Here is a 20554-nt window from a genome sequence, read left to right on the forward strand (position 1 = left end):
ACGCGGCTATCCCCACAGACTACGCCAACTGTCCCGACTACGTTGCTTTCAGCTCTGCCTGCTCTTGCATCACTTACACGGCTACTCACACCGAGGGCGGCGCTGCTCCCACTTCCCAGCCAGCCTACCCTACTCCTCCGGCCGGACAGCCAACCAACGCCTACCCCGTTCCCCCGGCCGGCTCATCCTCGAACGCTTATCCCGTTCCCCCGGCTCAGACTACTCCGGGTGCCTACCCAACTCCTCCTTCTCAGTCTACTCCGGGTGCCTACCCTACTCCTCCTTCCCAGTCTGGCGGCAGCAAGCCTGGCAAGCCTGGAAAGCCTGGAAAGCCCGGAAAGCCTGGCAACGGTGATGATGACTGCGACGAGACCACGACTCAACCAAGCAAGCCTCACAGCACTCCTAGCTACCCAGGAAACCCTGGCCACCCCGGCCACCCGGGCAAGCCTGAGACTACTCCCAGCTACCCAGGACACCCAGGACACCCTGGCCACCCTCACTCCTCTCCCGTCTACCCTCCTCCTCCTGCCCAGACCTCTGGCGGCGATCTCCCCGTGACCACCGGTCCTGCTGTCCCTACCTACCCTGCTGGCACTGAGACCGCTCCTGCTGGTACCGAGACTGCTCCTGCCGGCACCGAGACTGTTGTCATTCCTACTGGACCTGCTGAGACTGAGACTTCTCCCGTCTACCCTACTGCTCCTGCTGAGACTTCTGGCAACCAGCTCCCTGGTACCACCGGCCCTGCTGTCCCTACCTACCCTGCCGGCACCGAGACTGCTCCTGCTGGTACTGAGACCGCCCCTGCCGGCACCGAGACTGCTCCTGCTGGTACTGAGACTGCTCCCGCTGGCACCGAGACTGCTCCCGCTGGCACTGAGACCTCTCCTGTCTACCCTACTCCTCCTGCCCAGACCTCCGGCGGCCAGCTCCCCGTGACCACCGGTCCTGCTGTTCCTACCTACCCTGCTGGCACCGAGACTGCTCCTGCTGGCACCGAGACTGCTCCCGCTGGCACTGAGACTGCTCCCGCTGGCACTGAGACCGCTCCCGCCGGCACTGAGACCGCTCCCGCCGGCACCGAGACTGCTCCTGCTGGTACTGAGACCGCTCCCGCTGGTACTGAAACTGCCCCTGCTGGTACCGAGACTGCTCCCGCTGGCACCGAGACTGGCGTTGTTCCCACTGGCCCTGCCACTGAGACCATCCCCGTCTACCCCACTCCTCCTGCCCAGACCTCCGGTAACCAGCTCCCTGGTACCACCGGCCCTGCCGGCACCGAGACTGGCGCTGTCCCTACTGGCACCGAGACTGCTCCTGCTGGCACCGAGACCGCTCCCGCCGGCACTGAGACTGCTCCTGCTGGTACTGAGACCGCTCCCGCTGGTACTGAAACTGCCCCTGCTGGCACCGAGACTGGCGTTGTTCCCACTGGCCCTGTCACTGAGACTATCCCCGTCTACCCTACTCCTCCTGCCCAGACCTCTGGCAACCAGCTCCCTGGTACCACCGGCCCTGCTGGCACCGAGACTGGCGCTGTTCCCACTGGCACCGAGACTGCCCCTGTTGGCACTGAGACTGGTGTTGCTCCCACTGGCACCGAGACTGCCCCTGTTGGCACTGAGACTGGTGTTGCTCCTACCTACCCTGCTGGCACTGAGACTGCTCCTGCTGGCACCGAGACTGGCGTTGCTCCCACCGGCCCCGTTGAGACCGAGACCATCCCCGTCTACCCCACTCCTCCTGCCGAGACCTCCGGTAACCAGCTCCCCGTCACCACCGGCCCTGCTGCTCCTGTTACCACCGGCGCTCCTCAGTACAGCACCTCGACCATCTTCACCACCACGGTCCGCACCATCACTCAGTGCCCTCCTGAGGTCACCAACTGCCCCACTCGTCCTCAGACCGTGACCGAGACTATCGCCATCTCTACCACCATCTGCCCTATCACTGCTGGCGAGGGATCTCACCCTACCAAGACTGAGACCGGGGTTGTCTACCCCACTCCTCCTGCCAACTCTGGTTCCGGCTCTTCTCCTTCCAGCCCTGCTGGTGGTGCTCCCCCTGCTGGCTCTGGTTACCCCACTGGCCCTGCTGGTGGTGCTCCTCCTGCTCAGACTTCCGGTGGTTCTTCTCCTGTTACCACCGGCGCTCCTCAGTACAGCACCTCAACCATCTACACCACCACAGTCCGCACTATTACTCAGTGCCCTCCTGAGGTCACCAACTGCCCCACTCGTCCTCAGACCGTGACCGAGACCATTGCCATCTCTACCACCATCTGCCCTGTTACCGCCACCGAGACTCCTGTCGGTCCCGGCAGCCCCGGCAGCCCGGTCTACACTGCTCCTGGTGCCGAGCCTACCACCACCACCACCGCCACCTCCTACATCACCCAGACCTTCACCATCACCCGATGCCCTCCTGGAACTCCCAACTGCCCCGTTGGCAGCGTCACCACCACGGTCTACCCCAACGGTCCTTCTGAGATCCCCACTCTGGTTTCCCAGACCGTGCCTGCCGGTACTCCTGTTGTCACCCCGGTTGCTCCCAGCTCCCCTGCCAGCGTTCCTCCGGTTGTCATCGCTCCTCCTCCTGCCCAGTCTTCTGCCGCCGCTGTCACCCCTGTGGTTCCTCCCTATGCTCCTCCTCCCGTTGGAACTGCTCCCGCTGTTCCTCCTCCTGTTGGCACTGCCCCGGCTGGATCCCCGGTGTACACTCCCCCGGCTAACCCCCCGGTTGTGTCTCCTGCTCCTCCTGCCGGCACTAACCCTGCCGGTCCCCCAGCTGGTGGCAACCCCGGCTCTGGCATTCCTCCCGTCAGCGGTGCTGGCCGTGTTGGTGGTAGCTTCTTCGCTGTCATTGCCGCTGCTGCAGTCTTCCTTTTGTAAATTGGATAAGCTAAAGTGTTTTTTGGGTTTGGAACATGTACACTTGGGAGTCATCCATCTCATGATGTTCAGAAACGTGTAAATAGTATGATTTAGAGGAAGGATTTTTATTGCTTTATTCTTACATAGCCGCACCAGATCCGGTAGATTTGGATACATGGACAAGGCTTCATATGGTAACGAAAACCATTTTTATTTCTTTATTCTTATTAGTTTTGAATGGGATGGCAGTCTAAAATTATCTGATCTCTCTCCCTCGTGATGTGATGTGATGTTTACTCTCAAGTTGTGAAATGAATCTTCCTGCAAATTCTAGGCTAAATTACAATTTGACTCTGAACTTGCGGATGCATCGGATGGAAGATGCTTTCTTACTGCTCATACCCAGTAGTAGTACGATTTAGCGCTGCAATCGAACTTTGTCGTCGATGCTAGTCAGGCACCGAAAGAAATGGCTCAGATCCAAAGTTACCTTGGAACGTCCTAATCTACTTAGTTAGATCTACAGTGTATCTTCATGCGTAAAGTGGTGTCTAAGACAGGATGAAGATGCCAGTAAAAGTGGAACAAGCCCCCCCACCTATTTTAAGACAAAGCGGAAAAAAGAAGGAATAAAGAAGGAAGAAAAACGCCGCACTGCGCCGGCTTCTTCGGCCTTGCTTGTTTGGGTAAGGTTGTGGCGAGGAAGAGGGGGCGGGTGGACGGCATTGGCCGAGAGGGGGATAGAGGGGATGGAGATGGGCGTATTTTTACGTGGACAAGCTTGGGAGAGTACAGTATGAGTTCAGGTACCTGCTGCTAAGAGATGAGCTGAGAAGAGATATGTGCTCGTACTGATTATACGAACATGTAGCACAGAGAGCCAATCAGTGCTCGAGGCGTGGATGCTTCTTTGCTGATTGAGAAGTAGGTTTGCGCTCGAATTAGTGGAGATGTGTCTTTGCGCAGCAGTGTTTGTCTCGTCCATGATGTGATGCATACACGAGTGATGTATCATTGGTGTCAGCACCATACATACAGTACAGTGCTTGTCGGTTGTAAGCCGATCCTGGTCTTTGTATCTTGGTTCCTGACAAGATGCACTGTACGATGTGTAGAGTACTTTGCACTGAATCCAGGGTGTGTTTGAGATGGCATGCCACATATGCACGAGACAGCCATTAACATGGCACTTCTGCAGGTACAAAAACCATGACACCCCTCGGAGGGGACTCTCCGCCGCGATCTCTCTGCCCACTTTAGTGCTAGCTAAATTACCCAGGGGCATGCCTGGGACCCGGCACCTGTTTCAAGCAGATGCTTTTCCCCGTAGAGGCTTTTTTTTCTGTCGTCCTTGTGCCTGGCAGCGGACGGGATGCCGGATGTGGCGTTCATTGGTGCGCTGGTTTTGCTGAGGCGTTTTGTAGTGGCATTTGCCTTTCGGGCTTGTCATTTTTTAATGTGACGACGCAGCCGTCGTAGTGCCTGGATGAATGTCACTCACTTTGTGTGTTGCGATCGTCGATGGCTAGTGCGAGACGGATAAAATGGGTGAGACGGCAGAGTTGCATGGGAGGTGTGCGATGATCGATCTGGGACTGGCCACGCACGAGTTTTGCGCAGCGCCGACACACAGGGTGAAGGAATGAGACACCATGTGGGAGGGCATGCCGAACTCCGCACACGGTACGAGCACAGTGTCTGTACCTGTAGCTGAACCCATGCCTGCAGCCGAGCTGAACGTCTCATTGATTGAATGACATGTAGCCGCATTTCTTTGGCGACGCGAGCCATCCTCACCGCTCGCTTCTCGTCGACGGCGCTCAGAGTAATCAACCTGCCCTGGCAGCTGGCACGAGTCATCAAGTGTTTGTAAGGGAAATCTCCTTTTCCCACCGCTCTCCTATTTGGTTATGTGGAGCGGCAACCGGGGCACAGGCACAGCCGAGCTGCTGCGTTTGCCTTCCGGATTAGAGCCTTCGCGTGGTTGTGATCCTTGCGGAGCCGGTGCAAATACAGGTATTTGTGGTCGCTCTTGGCAGATTAACTCGTATAGCACGGTATCCCCCCCCTTTTTTCGCACCATGTCAGTCGGCGTATATTCGCTCTTTTGCTGGAGGCATGTTAAAGTGGGCATTGGGAAGTCTTGAAACCCGAATGTTATGCAGGGGCCGAGAGAAGAGCGCAGATGCCAGCATTAGTACAGGTACCTGCAGAGCGGCCTCCGGAGGCTTTCCAGCTGACCGGGGTTTTGCTGCAGCAGCCGGGCGCTGGTTGCCTGCTTGTGTGTGGACTAGATGCATGCGGAGTACATACAAGGATGGACAAGCTTATGCTGCTGTTTGTGCTGCGCATGCAAAAGGCATCGCTTCCATGTGCATTCGAAGGATCGTGTTAGGTAATCTAGAGGTTGCTGCCTTGAAGCCTGGTTGACCGCAAAGCGACCGAGAGAAGCTGAGCCACACGTCTTTTGGCATGTCGAGTCCTGGCTGATGACTGACGATGAAGAGCCTCACTCTTTCAAGCGAGACAAATGGCTCTGGTGCTTGTGCTGTTGGCCGGATTCTGACCTCGCAATGGGGGCGGAAGAAGTGAGGGGAGGAAGAGGCATCTTGTAATCCCACGACATTTTGTCCTGTCTGACTCCGCCACAACAGCCACACCCTCCTGGAGGCCAGCGTTGGGTGATGGTTGCGTGGCGCAGCAAGGCTGGCCAATCAGGCTGCGTCAGGCAGCTGGCTTGCATTGGGCATCACAGGAATGACCGCATCAACCCGCGAGAAAAAGGCATCGTGTCGCTCCAACAACGGTTCGCGGCCGGCCGTGAGACCAACGGATGCATGGAAACTGCTGCAGAGCTTCTGCAGAGCTGCCTCCCTCTGGTCACTTGATTGCCTGCTCCGCCATGGTTTAATGTTTGTTCAAATAGCGCCAAAGCCCGACCAACATGATGCATCTAACACTTCTCTCTGACTTGTTGATGCGGGCTCGGCTGCCCCGTTGCCTAGTCTGTGCTTCTGCTGCTGCTTCTGTCTTTGACTTCTGAGGAAACCGAAACGAAACACGGACTATCTCTCCCCTAGCTGGATCGCAGAATAGCGCTACGAGGGACCATGAGCGGACGGCCAATGCCCACGCTGGCTATACCAACCCAGCCGGCTTCACCCAGCAATCAGCCAACTAGTCCAAATGGTCGTCCCGCAACATGGTCCGTGTCTGCCCAGCGCAAGATGGCAAGGCTCTATCTGTATACGACGCTGCCTGTTGAAAAGATTCGCGCCATTATCAATGGACAGCAGCCTCCCGACAAGACTATCCAGTAAGCTCCTCCATGTCCAAGGCAACTATATCTGCCGACTATACTTTGTGCAATTAGATCACTAACATGTATGCAAAAAAGACAAAGTTCCGCGAACAAGAGACTCCAGACGCTCTTCGATAAGGAGCCGCGATGGCTACATCCTCGCGATGAAGATGATATGGGGCGGCGAGTCACCGAGCTAGCTAATTCGCCAATCCAAGTTCGTGCTGCATCTGAAGTGGAATTCACTTCTGCCCACGAGGGCCGAGACCAGTCGCCCCTGTGTGGTGGGAGCGAATATCTTGATGTAGGATCAAGGCCATCGAGTGCATCCCCAAGCGACGCTTATTCGGGATCAATCCATGGTAGTGATGCGTTCCCGGAATCACAAGCGTCCCGGCCCTACTTCCTCTCCGATATACCAGAGGAATCTCCAAGCCAGAATTGGGGATGTCGAAGTAACTCTGGGGGTGTTCATCCACGCGAGAGTCCGTTTGCCAAGTTCCTCCGCGCAACAACCTTCATGACCGAGTCAAGCGCGAACACCACGGGCACATTCAGGAAGCACCTTTCGGAATATGCAGAGCCTTATGTCAAGGTAGTCAAGCGTCTCGTCAAGAGATTCACCTCGCCAGCAGCCGGCCAGCTGAGCACGGCTCCAGAGCACAACTTGCACGTGGCTTGGAATGAAGATTGGATCAGCGATACCGAGGCAAGGACTGTGTTTAATATCGACATCCCTTTACCAGGACACCTCCTCAGCGCGGACTTTTCTACCCGATTCGGCCATATCCCTAGCATAGAACCGATGTGGGGGGACAGGATATCCAACTCTCCAGGCACTTTCCACTGGATGACACCAGAAGGACCATCGCCTGGTGCTTACATGTATCTTTCCATGGAAACCAACAGACACGATCCCATGGTGTTGGACCCCCATCAACACACTGTGCTTCATTTTCTAGCAGCCCACGCCCCATTTCAAGTATTATACCAGGTTTTATGCCAAGCTCTCATGAGCGGTACTCTCAAGGACATTATCAATGTGCAAAACACCGCGGGGCAAACATTTATGCATGTCATTAAGGATGATGAACTTTTTGGACCTGAACAAGTCGAAAACTTGATTAGAGTTGTACGGGCTTTGGAATTCAACATGCTTGCACGGGACTGCTACGGTCGCTCCTCCTTGCACGTTCTCACCATGCTAGGCAAGACAATACGCTTCCATTCATTGCACGACCTTGACCCTCGCGAGTATCTTCAACGCGATGCGTTCGGCATCGTACCGCTCATCGAAAATTTTAACCCAGTGCCGCCACGATTTGGTGGTGGGATGAGTTCAGACGTGTTGGGGTTCAGTCGTTACGCAATACCCCATCCGGCACTTGACCCTGCATTGAGTAACAATCCTGCGGTATCGCAGGAGAGCCAACTTGTACAAAACATTAGAGTATCGATGGAGAATCGGTTTCATGAAGATGAATTCGGCCATAATGGCCTCCATTGCCTTGCCATGGCGACGTTGAGTGTGGGCAGTATTGCAGAGAAACACGGATTGGAGAGGGGAACAGAGAGTTTCGGTCCGCACGAGAATCGGAAGGTGGTAGATTCGTCAGAGCAGATACTGGAGCTTCGACGCGACACACTGAGCGCCTTACTCGATGCTGGACAGGACCCAAACCACAGGGACATCTTCGGAAATACACCTCTCATGGCCTTTGCTGCAGCGCTGCCGGAGGAGAACGAATACAAACTTGGGCCCTCCATTTTGCAACTTCTCATTTCGAGAGGAGCCGACGTAAATGCACGCAACCAAAGAGGTGAGACGGCGTTGCACATTGCTGTGCGCTTTCACCGAAAGCTCGCTGCCAGAGCTTTGGTCAAGATGGGAGCCAATGTTGATGTTCGGAATTCCGAGTTCCAAAGCTTGCTCGATGTCTGCGACGAAAAGATACAGTCCGAGCCCCAGGCGTATGCCAAATACTCGGCATGCAGAGCTTGGTTGAGTGGCCCAGCCCATGCGGTGCAATCTCCCTCGTTCTGGCAGGAATGGGAGGTCAAGAACCGCGTTGTGGTTGATTGAGGGTTAGATGCTTGAGCCTCCCTCTTTTTTGGACTTGGAGTCCTTATTTAATTTCCCACCTCTTTCTCTCTTTCTCTCTGTTTAAGTGCTTATTTGTTGCCCTTGCTATCATTTTCGTCTCCTCTCTTTAATTGCTGCTTTGATGACGGCTAGAATTTGTTGGGCGCTTTACATGCGGCGCTGGGCTCGCGCCTTTTATTGGAGGTTTTCTCGTTTTGTTTCCAACGGATTATAGGATAGATAACGATAGACTGGAGGATACTTTGCCACAGACCGATTGGATAGGCTTTGCATGCAGGTAGCTTGAGGATTGATGGTGAAGATGGCTAGGAGCCTGGTAGAGGTATGTTCGAATGAACCCAGAGGAATTTTCCCCACCCTCCTCTCTCCTCATCATTAATTAATACTTTGCTAACAACTCATCTCCATCTACAGGATTTCTCAAACAATGGAATATTCCGGCATAGCTAAGGCCCCGTTCGCCACCTCTTGATATCAATCTCTACTTAGCAAAGTCGATTTTAGCTTCTTTATTCACTGCATCTTTCGCATGGAAAAATTGGAGAAGTTGCTGGACATTTACTGAAATCGTATCAAGCGATGGCTATGCCATATTTTTAACCCGCAGCTCAGAAGCGGCAGTGTTAAAAATATCGTAGCTAGTGTTTGGTAATGCTTACAGCGTGGGCACAGAACTCAGCGAATAATTTTCAGCAACTTCTCCAGTTCTTCTATGCGAATGGTGCAGTGGATAAAGGAGTTTGAATTATAGCTAAGATGACTTTGGTTCTCGGGTGGCTGCCTTTTGTGATGCACGTGAAGTGAGGGTTGGGCCATGACGATTCTTTGGGTTTCTGTTAGTCAGTCTAGGGAATATAAATTGAATTGAAGAGTACTGCTTTAATTGTTTTTTGGGTTTATAGCTGCATGGAGAAAGAAATACAGACGCGGCCTTTGTCGTAGAGTTATTTAATATGGCTTGTATTATGATGGCTGCTATGTGCGTGCGTGCTGCCTTCTACGGTACTTTGTAACAATCTTGTCTAACTAAAATACTACTACGTAGGCATGTCTCCGTAATACGAGCTCTTAGGGAAGATATACTACCCATCGATTGTCATATCAGGGTATACTTTTGTACTGTTACTTTGTTTGACAAATTTGGACTTCGTGGTCCTATTCGCCTGCCGTTTGATGGGGTGATCTAGGTATTGGTGAGGCTGGCTCGAGTAGCCTTGTCCGAATATATGATGAATTCGTGTGTATTGCTTGTTTTAAGGCATTGTATGCTTTTTTGTCGCCGCCATTTAAACCATGTGTTGGAATAGCCTCTGATGCCACTTGTGCTTCCTGAGTACATGCCACCCCCAACTAGATCCACAGCAGTGATGACTTCAATGAAGATGCCGTACGCTCAGCATGCTTTCTAGAACTGGCTTTGACGAAGCTAGTATGTGTTTTAGAACATCCCAGTACAATGGTTGCCCAGAGCCGTCAATCAGGGATCATGACTCGCCCAATTCTCATGGCGTTTCTGCCGAGCACAGATCAGTTACGCAGGGAATTTCCTTCCCAGTTGGGCATCAGTGAGCACGGTGATTGGCTGACTGATCCGGACCTCAAGGCGGTTTACTCCGTAGCGAGGTGGAGTATGTTTCGTTAGTCTGTCGTACCAGGGAGTAGTTTATTTTTACTTGCCGCTTTGTGCGTCTGTGCGAGGTTGAGCCGTGTCCTGAATGGCCTCTCGGGGTTTCTATCGGGGTAGTATTGAGTACAGAAAAGTAGCCGTTATTATGCCAGTTAACCTGAGACGTCGTCTGTGTGACTTGGTGTGAAAGGGGGCGAATGAGCTTTGACTGTCCTCATTTGTAAGCTTGAACTGATTAGCTTGATGACTTATTAGATCGTGTACTACTTCGTTCCTGACCTAGACCAGTTTTTGACACAGGAATCCGGCCATTTTTCGGTACGGCATCTTTTCAATGCCGCGGCTTTACACCGCCTGAATGACAATACCGGAGATGATACTGCATCTGGCCATCTTTAGGCCCAAACCCCTGAAAACAAGAGGCGTTAGGGGTATGGACTCTAGATGCGCGGTAGGAATGTTTCTATGAAGCTCCGAGTAGTTGACTGGAATGCAACCTCGGCTCTCGCTCCAGCCCTATGAAAAGAGCCCACTTCTATCGGCCTCCTGTAGCATGAAGCAAGCCTCGGGCTGGTGGTACTTGGAGCGTTTGAGTTTAGGGTCCCCGGCAACTTGTTTCATAGATGAGCCCACAAACAGCAGATTCCTCTGAGATTGTGGGGATGTGCTGCTCCCATGGAAGGGATGGTCTCTGACGTTGCCAATGTCAGGCCAGCCACTTAAATCCTTCCATCAGCCACTCGCCTTTCTCGATCTGGCATGTGCTTATATTCAGCTCTGAAGGATGGCGATAAGCCAAAAAATAGTTGCAGGACTTTTCGCTCCGGAAATGGATAGCTTACACGTCTATGCCCAATCAAACGCCTGGTTTTGCGTGGAAGGCAAGGCGAAGACGGAGATGCTTGAACCATCCGAAACAGGTAAAACTTACGTCTTCCTCCCCGTTGTTACATCTCTGTTGTTACATCTGTAACTTAGTACAGCTCGACGTGTCGTGGCTGTGAATGATGGCTGCGTGTGCCGAGGGTATTGGCCGAAATACACCGAGAAGAAGGCTGCCAGCCGCATGAGCATTAGCTTAGCTTCAACTACGTGTCCCTTGTATGACAAATATCGAAACGCGATAACAATCCGAGACGACTGTTGCAACAGGAGCCTCAAAAAAAAAAGAGAAACAAACGGAAATATGGAAGGAAACTGCAAAAATAGAAATCTCAGTGCGTAATCTGGGAATCGAACCCAGGGCTCCCCGAACGTTGCGGATGGCAACGGAGAATTTTACCACTAAACCAATTACGCGTACCTGTTGAAAATGGGGAGTACTATTTTCTTTCATAGAGCTTCTATTGTGGCGAGCCAAATTAAGGCTCGTATTCGGAGAATGGAATCATTGATGCTGCCTCGATTCTGTTCAGCTTCGCTTTGGAGGGGGCAGAGTGCGTCTGCACCCCCAGTTACTACGTCTTATTGAGCTAGCCAAATATTTGGAGATTTTTCTGATTGGCTAGTATCGTGTAGACTCACAATGGCCCTGGCGGAGAATTCTCTATTCCCCCATTTCCTATTCCCCCATTTCCTATTCCCCCATTTCCCCTATCTGGTCATGTATGTATGTACTCCGATTCATCATTTTGGCCCTGCGTATGCGCTCGGGCGATCAATCACATGCTGCTCCGAAAGACGCTTTAGTCATGGGGAATTTCAGGGAAGAGCAAACACGGGGAAACCTGACTCGTTGATTTTCGGCTGTATTTCTGCCTGCTAGCCTCATAGCCTCATTGACCCTCCGTATACAGCGTTTCAGCCGCCAGTTACGAACACCACACCACCCTCATGTAAGTAAGATCTCATTCTCCTCTCAATCCAACATCCGCGTATCCGCTTATCCGCCCATCCGCCATTGGCTCCCTTTCAGCCTCATCTCACGCACAAGGCAAAAAATTTGTTCAACTCATCCCCAGAATCCGCTGCTGACCTTGCTATCTTAGCGGATGTGCGCTTCTGCTTCGCCGTTGTATCGTTGACATGAACTGCTTGGGCGCTCCAAAGGCTTGTCTAGGCTCTAGAACAAAGTAGCACCGAATCTTCTAAGCTCGAGGATGCACATTGAGTTCGGCCCGCCGCTATGGAAAGGCTACGACTTATCGCCGCAGCACTCCCTTTTCTGGTTCCCTCTTAATAGCTGCAACCCGAACGTTGGTTCCTAGGTGTTACTGCTTACATGTATAGTAGCACAATGCTGTGGTGATAGTGTGCTATTGATGCGGTGGTTTGTAACCTGGGTTGAACTGCGTATCGAAGGTATGTATCACGGCAGATGCACGCGCTTGCGATTGTGCTATGGCTGTTGTTTCTGCCTTTTTCTGACTAAACCCCAAAGGGGCGCGTGAGGATTGACCGTTGCCGCCTACAAAACGATCTATATTGTAAGTCGGGTTGTTCGGGATAGCGCGGAAGGTGGCAGTTTGAGCGCCCCGGGTGGAATCGTCCCTACATGAGCTCGTGAGTATATGGCATGTATTGACTTAAGCATAAGCGACGTGGTAGAAATTTGAGATGGGGAGAATGAAATGTAGCAGCATGGATGGGGATACTGGGCAAAGTAAAAAAAAAAAATTCTTCCTTTGGACTTGGCATACCTAGAGCCATTGTAAACGGCGCTGCGTGAAGACATTATAGCAAGGACTTATGCAATTGCCTCGAAAAGTAGAGTTGAAAGGAGAATATGAGACAAGTATACTGCAGTCAAGATTTCACCAACTACTGAGAGGCGATGTAGAATAAGTCATGGATAACACAGGTTTGGAGCATTTAGTGGTAGAGAAATAGGAGACTATATATACTCCTACACAGATCTCTGTAGCACCACTTACAACACCATCAGGTACATGCGTAGGCATATCGCATGGAGGTCTTCAGGATTGGTACCATAGCAAGTCATTCTTCCGGGCTGTCTCTCACTGCCGGCGTCCTTACTAGATGCGGAAGCAGCTTGTCGCATGACAGGTCCCAGACATTTAGACAATTGCTTGTGAAACACGTAGTGAACCTGCGCTTGATACCAGTACTTCGCACGGGCTGCTGTGGGAGCACGGCGCCCAACTCGTAAATACTTTCACCACCTTGCCGAAAAGATGCCGAGACCGACATCTCAATCACACGGATCTGGACTCTTGGCTCAGCCGTTTGTCATACATGTCGGTAGCCACGACATGCCTCGTGGCTATGCGCCCAGGTGTGTATGGCGCTTGTCAAGTTGGGCAGCGTATCTTTGACTATGGAGAGCCGGTGGCTATGAATGCTCCAAGCTGTTCGTGGCTGTGAACACCCAAAGTAACAATGTTTCATTGGGATTTTACTATAATGACTATTCAAGTAAGGTCTGATGTTTTGGAATGGCGTTTCTATTTCTCAATTCAGTCACCAATACATGGCTATTGAACTACATCCCGGCCTTTAAATTTTGAACCTTGCTGTTATGACGTCTGCTGTTACCCAGCGGTTTCTGTTCTCCCGCATAATCGGTGATAGGACTGGCCTATGGGCTTGATATAGGCATTTAAGCGCCGGAATGTTCAACCATGCGCGTTATTCTATAGATTGAGTGATCGAAAAGACTGTATTATTGGAGATCCAATATTAGAATTGCAGTTGGCGTGGAAGCTAATGCACAGGGTAATCCAAATTGATCAATCAATGAGGCCCTTTTGAGCTGTGTCTCACAAAGAGAAAAGATGATGAGATGTGTTACGCCAACTAGCAAAAAATCGCCCAAACGAGCGACCGAAAAACATGCAAATAGGATGGCTATCTGAATAGGCACCAAGCTGATCCTTTACACTGTTGCATTATAATAAGGAATCAGCCCGTTGGGCAGCAGCTAAGACACGATCTAGGCCTCGGGACGGATAGCATACATATACGTTTAATACGAAAAAGATTTATAAAATTCTCCGACAGAACACGCGGCCAGGTACTTATCCCCCAGCATACATATTACCGAAACATCGGATGAAAACTCCCATCGTCTTTTCGGTATTGCATTCGCTGGATAGCTAGGCCGGAAAATCACATGCCACAGCCAAAGTCCCCGGACGCCTGCTCGGCTCTCGCTAGGTAGGTATGGTGATGCATGCTGACGACTCAAAAAGACCAACCTCCAGAGGGCAAAAATACGCGCAGCTTCACAGGAGCAAGGCGATCGAGGATCTTATTGGGCGATGCCCATATTGCGACCGGAACGAGAGCACAGAAAAGCGTTCGGTTCGGACAAGCCGAGTTTGTAAATCGCTGGCGAACCGCCGCCCGTTTGCAGCTTTTTCGTCCGACGCCTCTTATCACCGTGCATATGCAAGGGGGAGTTGATGCGCAATACGAAGCGTTCGGCGGGAAAACGAGTATTGACAGTGATCAACAGATGGTTCAACATCACAACACATTTCTACCAAGAGGCTGAGTCTTAGACTGGTCGATAATACTGGGAGTGAGAGTGGTGGTGGGGGTGCCACAGGCTGGCTGTTGTAAGCCAACCACTCTATATAAAAAGTTACTAGTACTTTCATGCCCTGGAGACAGGCCCAACCATGAAAAAGAATTGAATTTATTCTCAGAAGAAGATGAAGCAAACAAAATGGCAGAACAACGGTTGATTGATGCCGTGAATGCTTGCCTTAGGTTCAATGCCCCTTGGATAACGGACATAATAACCACTGAGGGAGATTTCATCGGAACAAATACTAATTAGTGTCGGGTCCAATGAGAACGGTCAATTGATCGTAGTACTTGGGTTTAAACGAATGCCTTCTTTTGCGTAAGTCGTGTGCCATTCGAAATTAGACCACGAGCCAGGGTTTCGGGGAACGTAAAGAAGTTGGGGGTCCTGCAGGGATACTGGTCTCCCATACCCCCCAAAAAACCTAGGTATCGAATTTTTTTCTCGGTTTGTGTGTACTGTACTTTTAGGCAGTGGTATGGCTTGGGTGGAGTGGAGCAGAGCTGGACACCAATTGCTCAATAGTTCCATCGTGTATACCTCCTTTTACGTGCAGCTCGGAGTACACAGACTCAAAAATGAGGCCTCGCAATAGCTCAAGGCGGCTGGAGAGTCGTAGGCCGGGCGGTAGTCCGGTTGCCAGTGCTGGTTTGAGGCATGAGGCAACCGGATATACTTGCAGTTATAGCTCTGGACTGTGATGTGCCGCGCTCAATGTTTAGGCTCGTTGGGCAGGTACGAGGCATTTTATGGCGTTTATTTGTAAGTATACGTGGCAGACAGAGACAGGTTAATTGTTATATGAATGGATGGAATATCATCTCTTTGGCTGCGTGTTTTCACAGAACAAACTAATGACGCTTGAAGGGCTCAGCACACCGTGGGATAACAGCAGTGTATTTGTCGAACATAGGCAGCTGGAATGTTCTATCGCTATCAATAAAATTTCCATCTCGTAGAGGTGGTCTGCTAGGGGTGGACTCGTGACCTTGTGCAGATTTTTCCCCTCTTCAAAATGACGAGGCTGCGGGTTTTAGATGATAAGAGTGAGGCGAGGACATTGAGTCATCATAATATACACCATAATGTATGAGAAATAAATAATGGTTAAATAGACTTGAACTGCAAGATTCCAGCGGCTGAAGTGAAAACATGGAAAACTTGATTATATTAGCGGGTTTATTGAACATTCCCAGTCTGCTAGGGTCATACTTCCATGTAGTTTTTTTTGAGCGGGGTTTGATATGCAATTTCGGATTACATCATGGACAAGAGACAGTGAATATTTCACGCAAATATATCTAATTATCCCCTGTAAGTAAATTTCTTCCTCCAACGCCCCCGTCCTCATTGACGCCGTCACACTCAACAAAGTCACACTCAACGAAGTCACACCTCGCCGCCATTGAGTCGCTACTGAATCTACCTTAAAGGCAGCAACTTTCTGCTATCAAATTATGCGAAGATGGAACAACGCAACGACTTATAAGAGCTAGGCAGAAAGATGGCGCGCAAGTTGGGGCGTGAGGAATACTTGGAGGTCGTTCAATGGTTGACACGGGCCGCCTTGATAGAAATCCCGATACGAATGTACGACTGTACATGCACCATTATTGTGCCTTGCGAGTGACCTAGCTCACAATGCCGGACCAATTTCGATATCTGGATCGTGCGCGGATCGCCGCGAAGTACAGCCTTTCCCTCCTGACCTCCCGAGAAGATGCAATACGATCCTTCATCGCCAGAAGCGGAATGGCAATTCAAAAGAATAGCTGCGTCCTACTCAGTCTATGTACGCCACAGGCGGGTGGGCAAGACAAAATGGCCTGATTCCCGCGGTAGTGAGTTGCCTTGGTTGCCTTTTTCTTTAGCGAGTTTGAATCGAGGGACTAGACAATTGTCCCTCAAGCTTTGAACAAGGTATGAGCTAAAGAAGACAACAAACAATATTAGGATTGATAGGCAGTCCCGAAGATTTGTCAAATAGAGTGCAAGCCGAGTTGGGCATTTGAAAGGCAACCAGCAGGACAGAAGAGGCTTCTCTTCCCCGCCCCCCTTTGCGGCCGATCGACCATATACCTGGCACATTATATTAGTCTGGACCAAGGCAGACAAGTGATTAGGTTGACAGCTAGGCATTGCATCGGTGGATCCGTGGCCAGCTCATACCTTAGCCCATGACTTGAGGCCTCTGAGCAGGCGAACTTGGCTAGACATACGCCTCTAGTTGAACTCCACAAGGGTGGAAGTCCTGAAAGTCACAGGAAGTCGCTGAAAGTCTTTTGAAAGTTATCCGGGTGTGGACGCGAACCGATTAGCGTTTATGGAAGTGCTTCAGTGGGCGCCTTCTCGCGATGCTATCTCTCAGTCCTGGGCTCCTTCACCCAACAACAAGCGGATGGGATTGAAGCCCCCTCCCCCCTATTTGAATTGACTGTGATATTATTGGTATTCTGCTTCTAAAGTTCTCGCTTCTTTTTTAAGAATGAAGAATTGTATGGAATCTATCTAACGAAATAAATTACATTGATGACCATTGACTGGCTTCAGATTCGATCTAATAAAGGTGGAATCAGCGTTGCACCTTTCAAGTTTAGTACTTACAGCGAGAGTAGCAAGTGGCCCTGTACTCTGGCCTAGATTTACCACATGTTTGTTGATCTTGACCACCTGAAACCTACCTTAACCTTACTTTCACTTACGTGTGCCTGAAAGGGACGTGTCACTACTTGGTTGTCCGATCTGCCCCGTACCTATTCAAGAAGAATTCAGCTAGTCAGTCGCCGGCATCGACGGGCTAGATGGTTCACTCATTGGAAGAAATAAACGACCTTGGATACGGATTACCATTGGAGAAGAGCCATCAATCTCCGTTTCTCTCATGGAGAAGCTTCCGAGATTTCTTACATCCAGACAAACTAATGATGATGAGTGGGGCTCTCTCATCAGTAGAAGACTCTCGGATAGTCACCGTTGTACCCGATTTTGTCCCGTTAGTTTCACTTGGTTGACTTTCTGTCCTCAGTTGCTCACATCAATGGATTGAAGGTTCTTTGTGCGATTTAGAACGAACCTGCGATACTCGATCCAAGATTGACGAAAAGGCTGAAGATTATCTAGTTAGGGTTTGATCCCAATGACCTTCTGTCTTCTACAACGGGAACTTGTGTGCGATGAGTATTAATGTCAATCCAAACAACTGACCACCTGAAAGATGTCATTGAGTGGTAGAGCTCGTGGAGCCTCTTGTTCGGGATGTCACAGTGGAGACTGGAAAACACGCTTGGCTGGGCGGATTTAGAGAGCTGGCACTAATACCCTCATCGACACGTACTTGGCTACGTGTTCTAGGACATTTTTTGATGAGGAGCCGGCTATCACAAGCGAAAATTTTCACGACCCGGAACTGAACTCTTGAGGAGAATTGGACAGCGACAAAGATTTGCCAACAACTTCAAGGAGAGTAAGACCAAGTCACTGAGAGAAGCGAGAGAAAAGGGGGCGGTGGAGGAGGGGAGGAGAGCATGAGCATGCAGACGTGGACAAAGAAACCACCATGATGGCATAGTCGCTGGCGATCTGTTGTCGCTATGGGTATGCTTGGAACAAGGAGATTGGGAGATTATCAACGCCGCCGATTGTACTCTGTTGAAATATCCGGATACTTTGTCCAGCACAGCAGTTTAGCGTCTCGGGAAATCAGTTCAGGCGGAGGCTGACGCTGCCCGACGGCAAATGGCAAGCTCTAATGCAAGTACCTAATCTGACATCTGTCAACGGGAGACAGCACATAGCAGGACGTGGTCGGTTCTGCATTTGATTGAAGTCATAGGACTGATGAAAGTCTTTCTCGATTTCTTCAGTTGGCGCTGTCGATTTCCAACTAATGTCCAAACAAATGAATAGAAGGTAAAATCGGGGCCGATCTGATCCCCCCTCTTTTGTGCTGACCGCTTCTCCCTCACATATACAAGTACGTGTCTTGTAGATGAATGATGCTGATTGGAGATGGCGTGGGAATTGCACAGAGTCACAGTGAGCTATTCGGGCAATGCAAGCGCAATTGGTCTGGTCTAAATGTCGACTCAAGATCGGGTAGCCCGGCAGTGAGAAATGTAGTAGTAATAAGATGTTGATGGGCGGAGGAGCTATCCTTCAATTGTTTAGCTTGAGGCTCTGCGGGATGGACAATCCATGCCCATAGACGTGACCACTAGTGGCGCCGCTAAAGAACTCTCAAACGTCTCATTCCTCGAGAGTATCAATATGTGTACGGTCCGTGATAATTAATAGCGGAATCGAAAAGAGTAGTCGCCGGCCGTATGTATTCGCACACTTGGTGTTATGTGCCGGCGCGTAAAATGACATCCACGAAGGTGTAGGGGAGATCATTCGCACTTGGGAAACAATACATTTGAGCTAAAAAGGATTGGCACGTTGTTGACGTGGCCAGCGAGCGGACTCTGGATACATAGCTAACAGCAAATGAGATCGGGCAGAGCATAAAGGCAGCCCGTCAACTGGTAGACCGATCGCGTTATCACACCGCATTAAGCTACATAAGTATCCAAGCCCAGCCCGTGATCATCCGTTGGGAGTGTGATAGCCGCTATGTTGGAGCCGACATGTATACGAGTTTGTATGTTCAACCAGGAGTTTTAGTGCATGTGCCGCACTCCTGCTTGCGGGGTCTGCGCATGTCTGAGCAGGTGAGAGTGAGATTGATGTCTCTGGAGAATCAGACGTGAGTGCGGCTCAGGCAGTGAGTGCTATTCCATGTCAAGAGCGGCACAATCTCCATGTCGTAATTTTTATTTGATTTCCAGATGCGCTGGTTGTCTTGCTACCTGTCAGTGGTAGTGTGAACAACAAAAGCCGGCTTGCGAGCTGTCATGGATGAGTTGATCCAGGGGCTTCTCCGCTCTAGTCAGAACAGATGTCCGCCTTAGGCAGGTACTTTATGTCTATGTACAGTACATGCATGCTACTAGGGAGGTACTAGGCAGGTACACATTAGTCTGGACGACTACCGAATCAGGTGGTAAGCCATCCTCCCGAGGCGTACGTGTGGTACCTATGGAGACATGTCCTACCTACACTGCCCAGATAGGCACTCCTATTACCTAGGTACCTAAGGTCAGGATGCTAGTGAAAATGTAGTACTACTAACATTATTGAGGGAGTCTAAAGGAAGCACTTCGCCACCTGGCTGTCCGCAATTGCTATGTTCTCACTTTGGCACCTAGCAGCTAAAGGGAATCGGTGAGCAAGACCTGTTTCAATTCTCGGGGGTAGTCTTCACACTATTTCGAATAGAAATCAAGATTAAAAATGCAATACCTAGAAATAACCAAAAGACAATTTCCCTGCTCATCCTTGTCCTTTCATCTCTCACCCGTAAAGCAGTAAATACCGTAGCGCCTTGCCAGAAATTCTCCAAGTACTCCGTGGCTGTCCTTGTGAACATTCCTCTAAATGGCTTACTAGCTTTAGATGATCTTCTGCATTTCGACTCTCCTACTCTTATTTGGGAGCAGGATTGTTACTCGAGCCAAATCGCACATCGAAAGCGTTCAGCCGAGTCTGCGCACGAGCTCTCGCTTCCTCCTCGCTCTCGGCTTTCCTGAAGCAAAGCGGCGAGCGTTCCTCGGTGGTCTGCGAGTGGCTAAGAAAGCGCATCATACAATAATTGTATTTTTCTGATATTTGTTCGGGATCAGACGTCGGAGGCTCGGCATTTGAGTCGATGGTTTGGCTGCTATGTCCGTTTTAGTAACTTTTAAATGATGGAGAGTACACCAGCCCGTATACATAATACACATAATTGTACACTAAAATGATAGTGCTTGGCCATGAAGTAGGTAACAAAAGAAGGAGATGGACGATGAAAGGGATCTGTCTACGTAGCGGAACGCTGGTAGTGGAGATATACAGCATCTCTCTACTCCCGAAGGGAAGTCAACTCCAAACGTAGGAAACTTTGAGAGGTGCAAGAGGAGAATTAGTATTGAATAAACACCTACTTCTCGCCAGGTTTGTGCGTGCTATGGTTATGCGATGACATGATCGTATGCAGCTCAGATCAATGAATAGTGGCTTGGATGTGATTGTAAGAAAAAAAAAAAAGGTAAATAGGTTTTAGAAGGGAATCAGA

General features: G+C 50.6%; 3 protein-coding genes across 3 annotated transcripts; 1 reads left to right on the forward strand and 2 right to left on the reverse strand.

Moving 5' to 3' along the window:
• Positions 1-6001: 6001 nt before the first annotated feature.
• TRIVIDRAFT_163839 (uncharacterized protein) lies at positions 6002-8260 on the forward strand (the record flags this gene model as incomplete). Its single annotated transcript, XM_014094794.1, has 2 exons — positions 6002-6192; positions 6280-8260. The coding sequence occupies 2 exons, from the start codon at positions 6002-6004 to the stop codon at positions 8258-8260; spliced, it is 2172 nt and encodes a 723-aa protein (XP_013950269.1).
• A 3903-nt stretch (positions 8261-12163) lies between these two features.
• On the reverse strand, positions 12164-12582 carry TRIVIDRAFT_228001 (uncharacterized protein; the record flags this gene model as incomplete). Its single annotated transcript, XM_014094795.1, has 2 exons — positions 12164-12398; positions 12548-12582. The coding sequence occupies 2 exons, from the start codon at positions 12580-12582 to the stop codon at positions 12164-12166; spliced, it is 270 nt and encodes an 89-aa protein (XP_013950270.1).
• A 7341-nt stretch (positions 12583-19923) lies between these two features.
• On the reverse strand, positions 19924-20464 carry TRIVIDRAFT_228002 (uncharacterized protein; the record flags this gene model as incomplete). The annotated part of the gene is made up of 2 exons (XM_014094796.1): positions 19924-20158; positions 20424-20464. 2 exons carry the CDS (start codon positions 20462-20464, stop codon positions 19924-19926), a joined length of 276 nt encoding a protein of 91 aa, XP_013950271.1.
• Between the last annotated feature and the right edge of the window lie 90 nt (positions 20465-20554).

The sequence above is a fragment of the Trichoderma virens genome (genome assembly GCF_000170995.1).
Source record: "Trichoderma virens Gv29-8 chromosome Unknown TRIVIscaffold_91, whole genome shotgun sequence".
Taxonomy (NCBI): domain Eukaryota; kingdom Fungi; phylum Ascomycota; class Sordariomycetes; order Hypocreales; family Hypocreaceae; genus Trichoderma; species Trichoderma virens.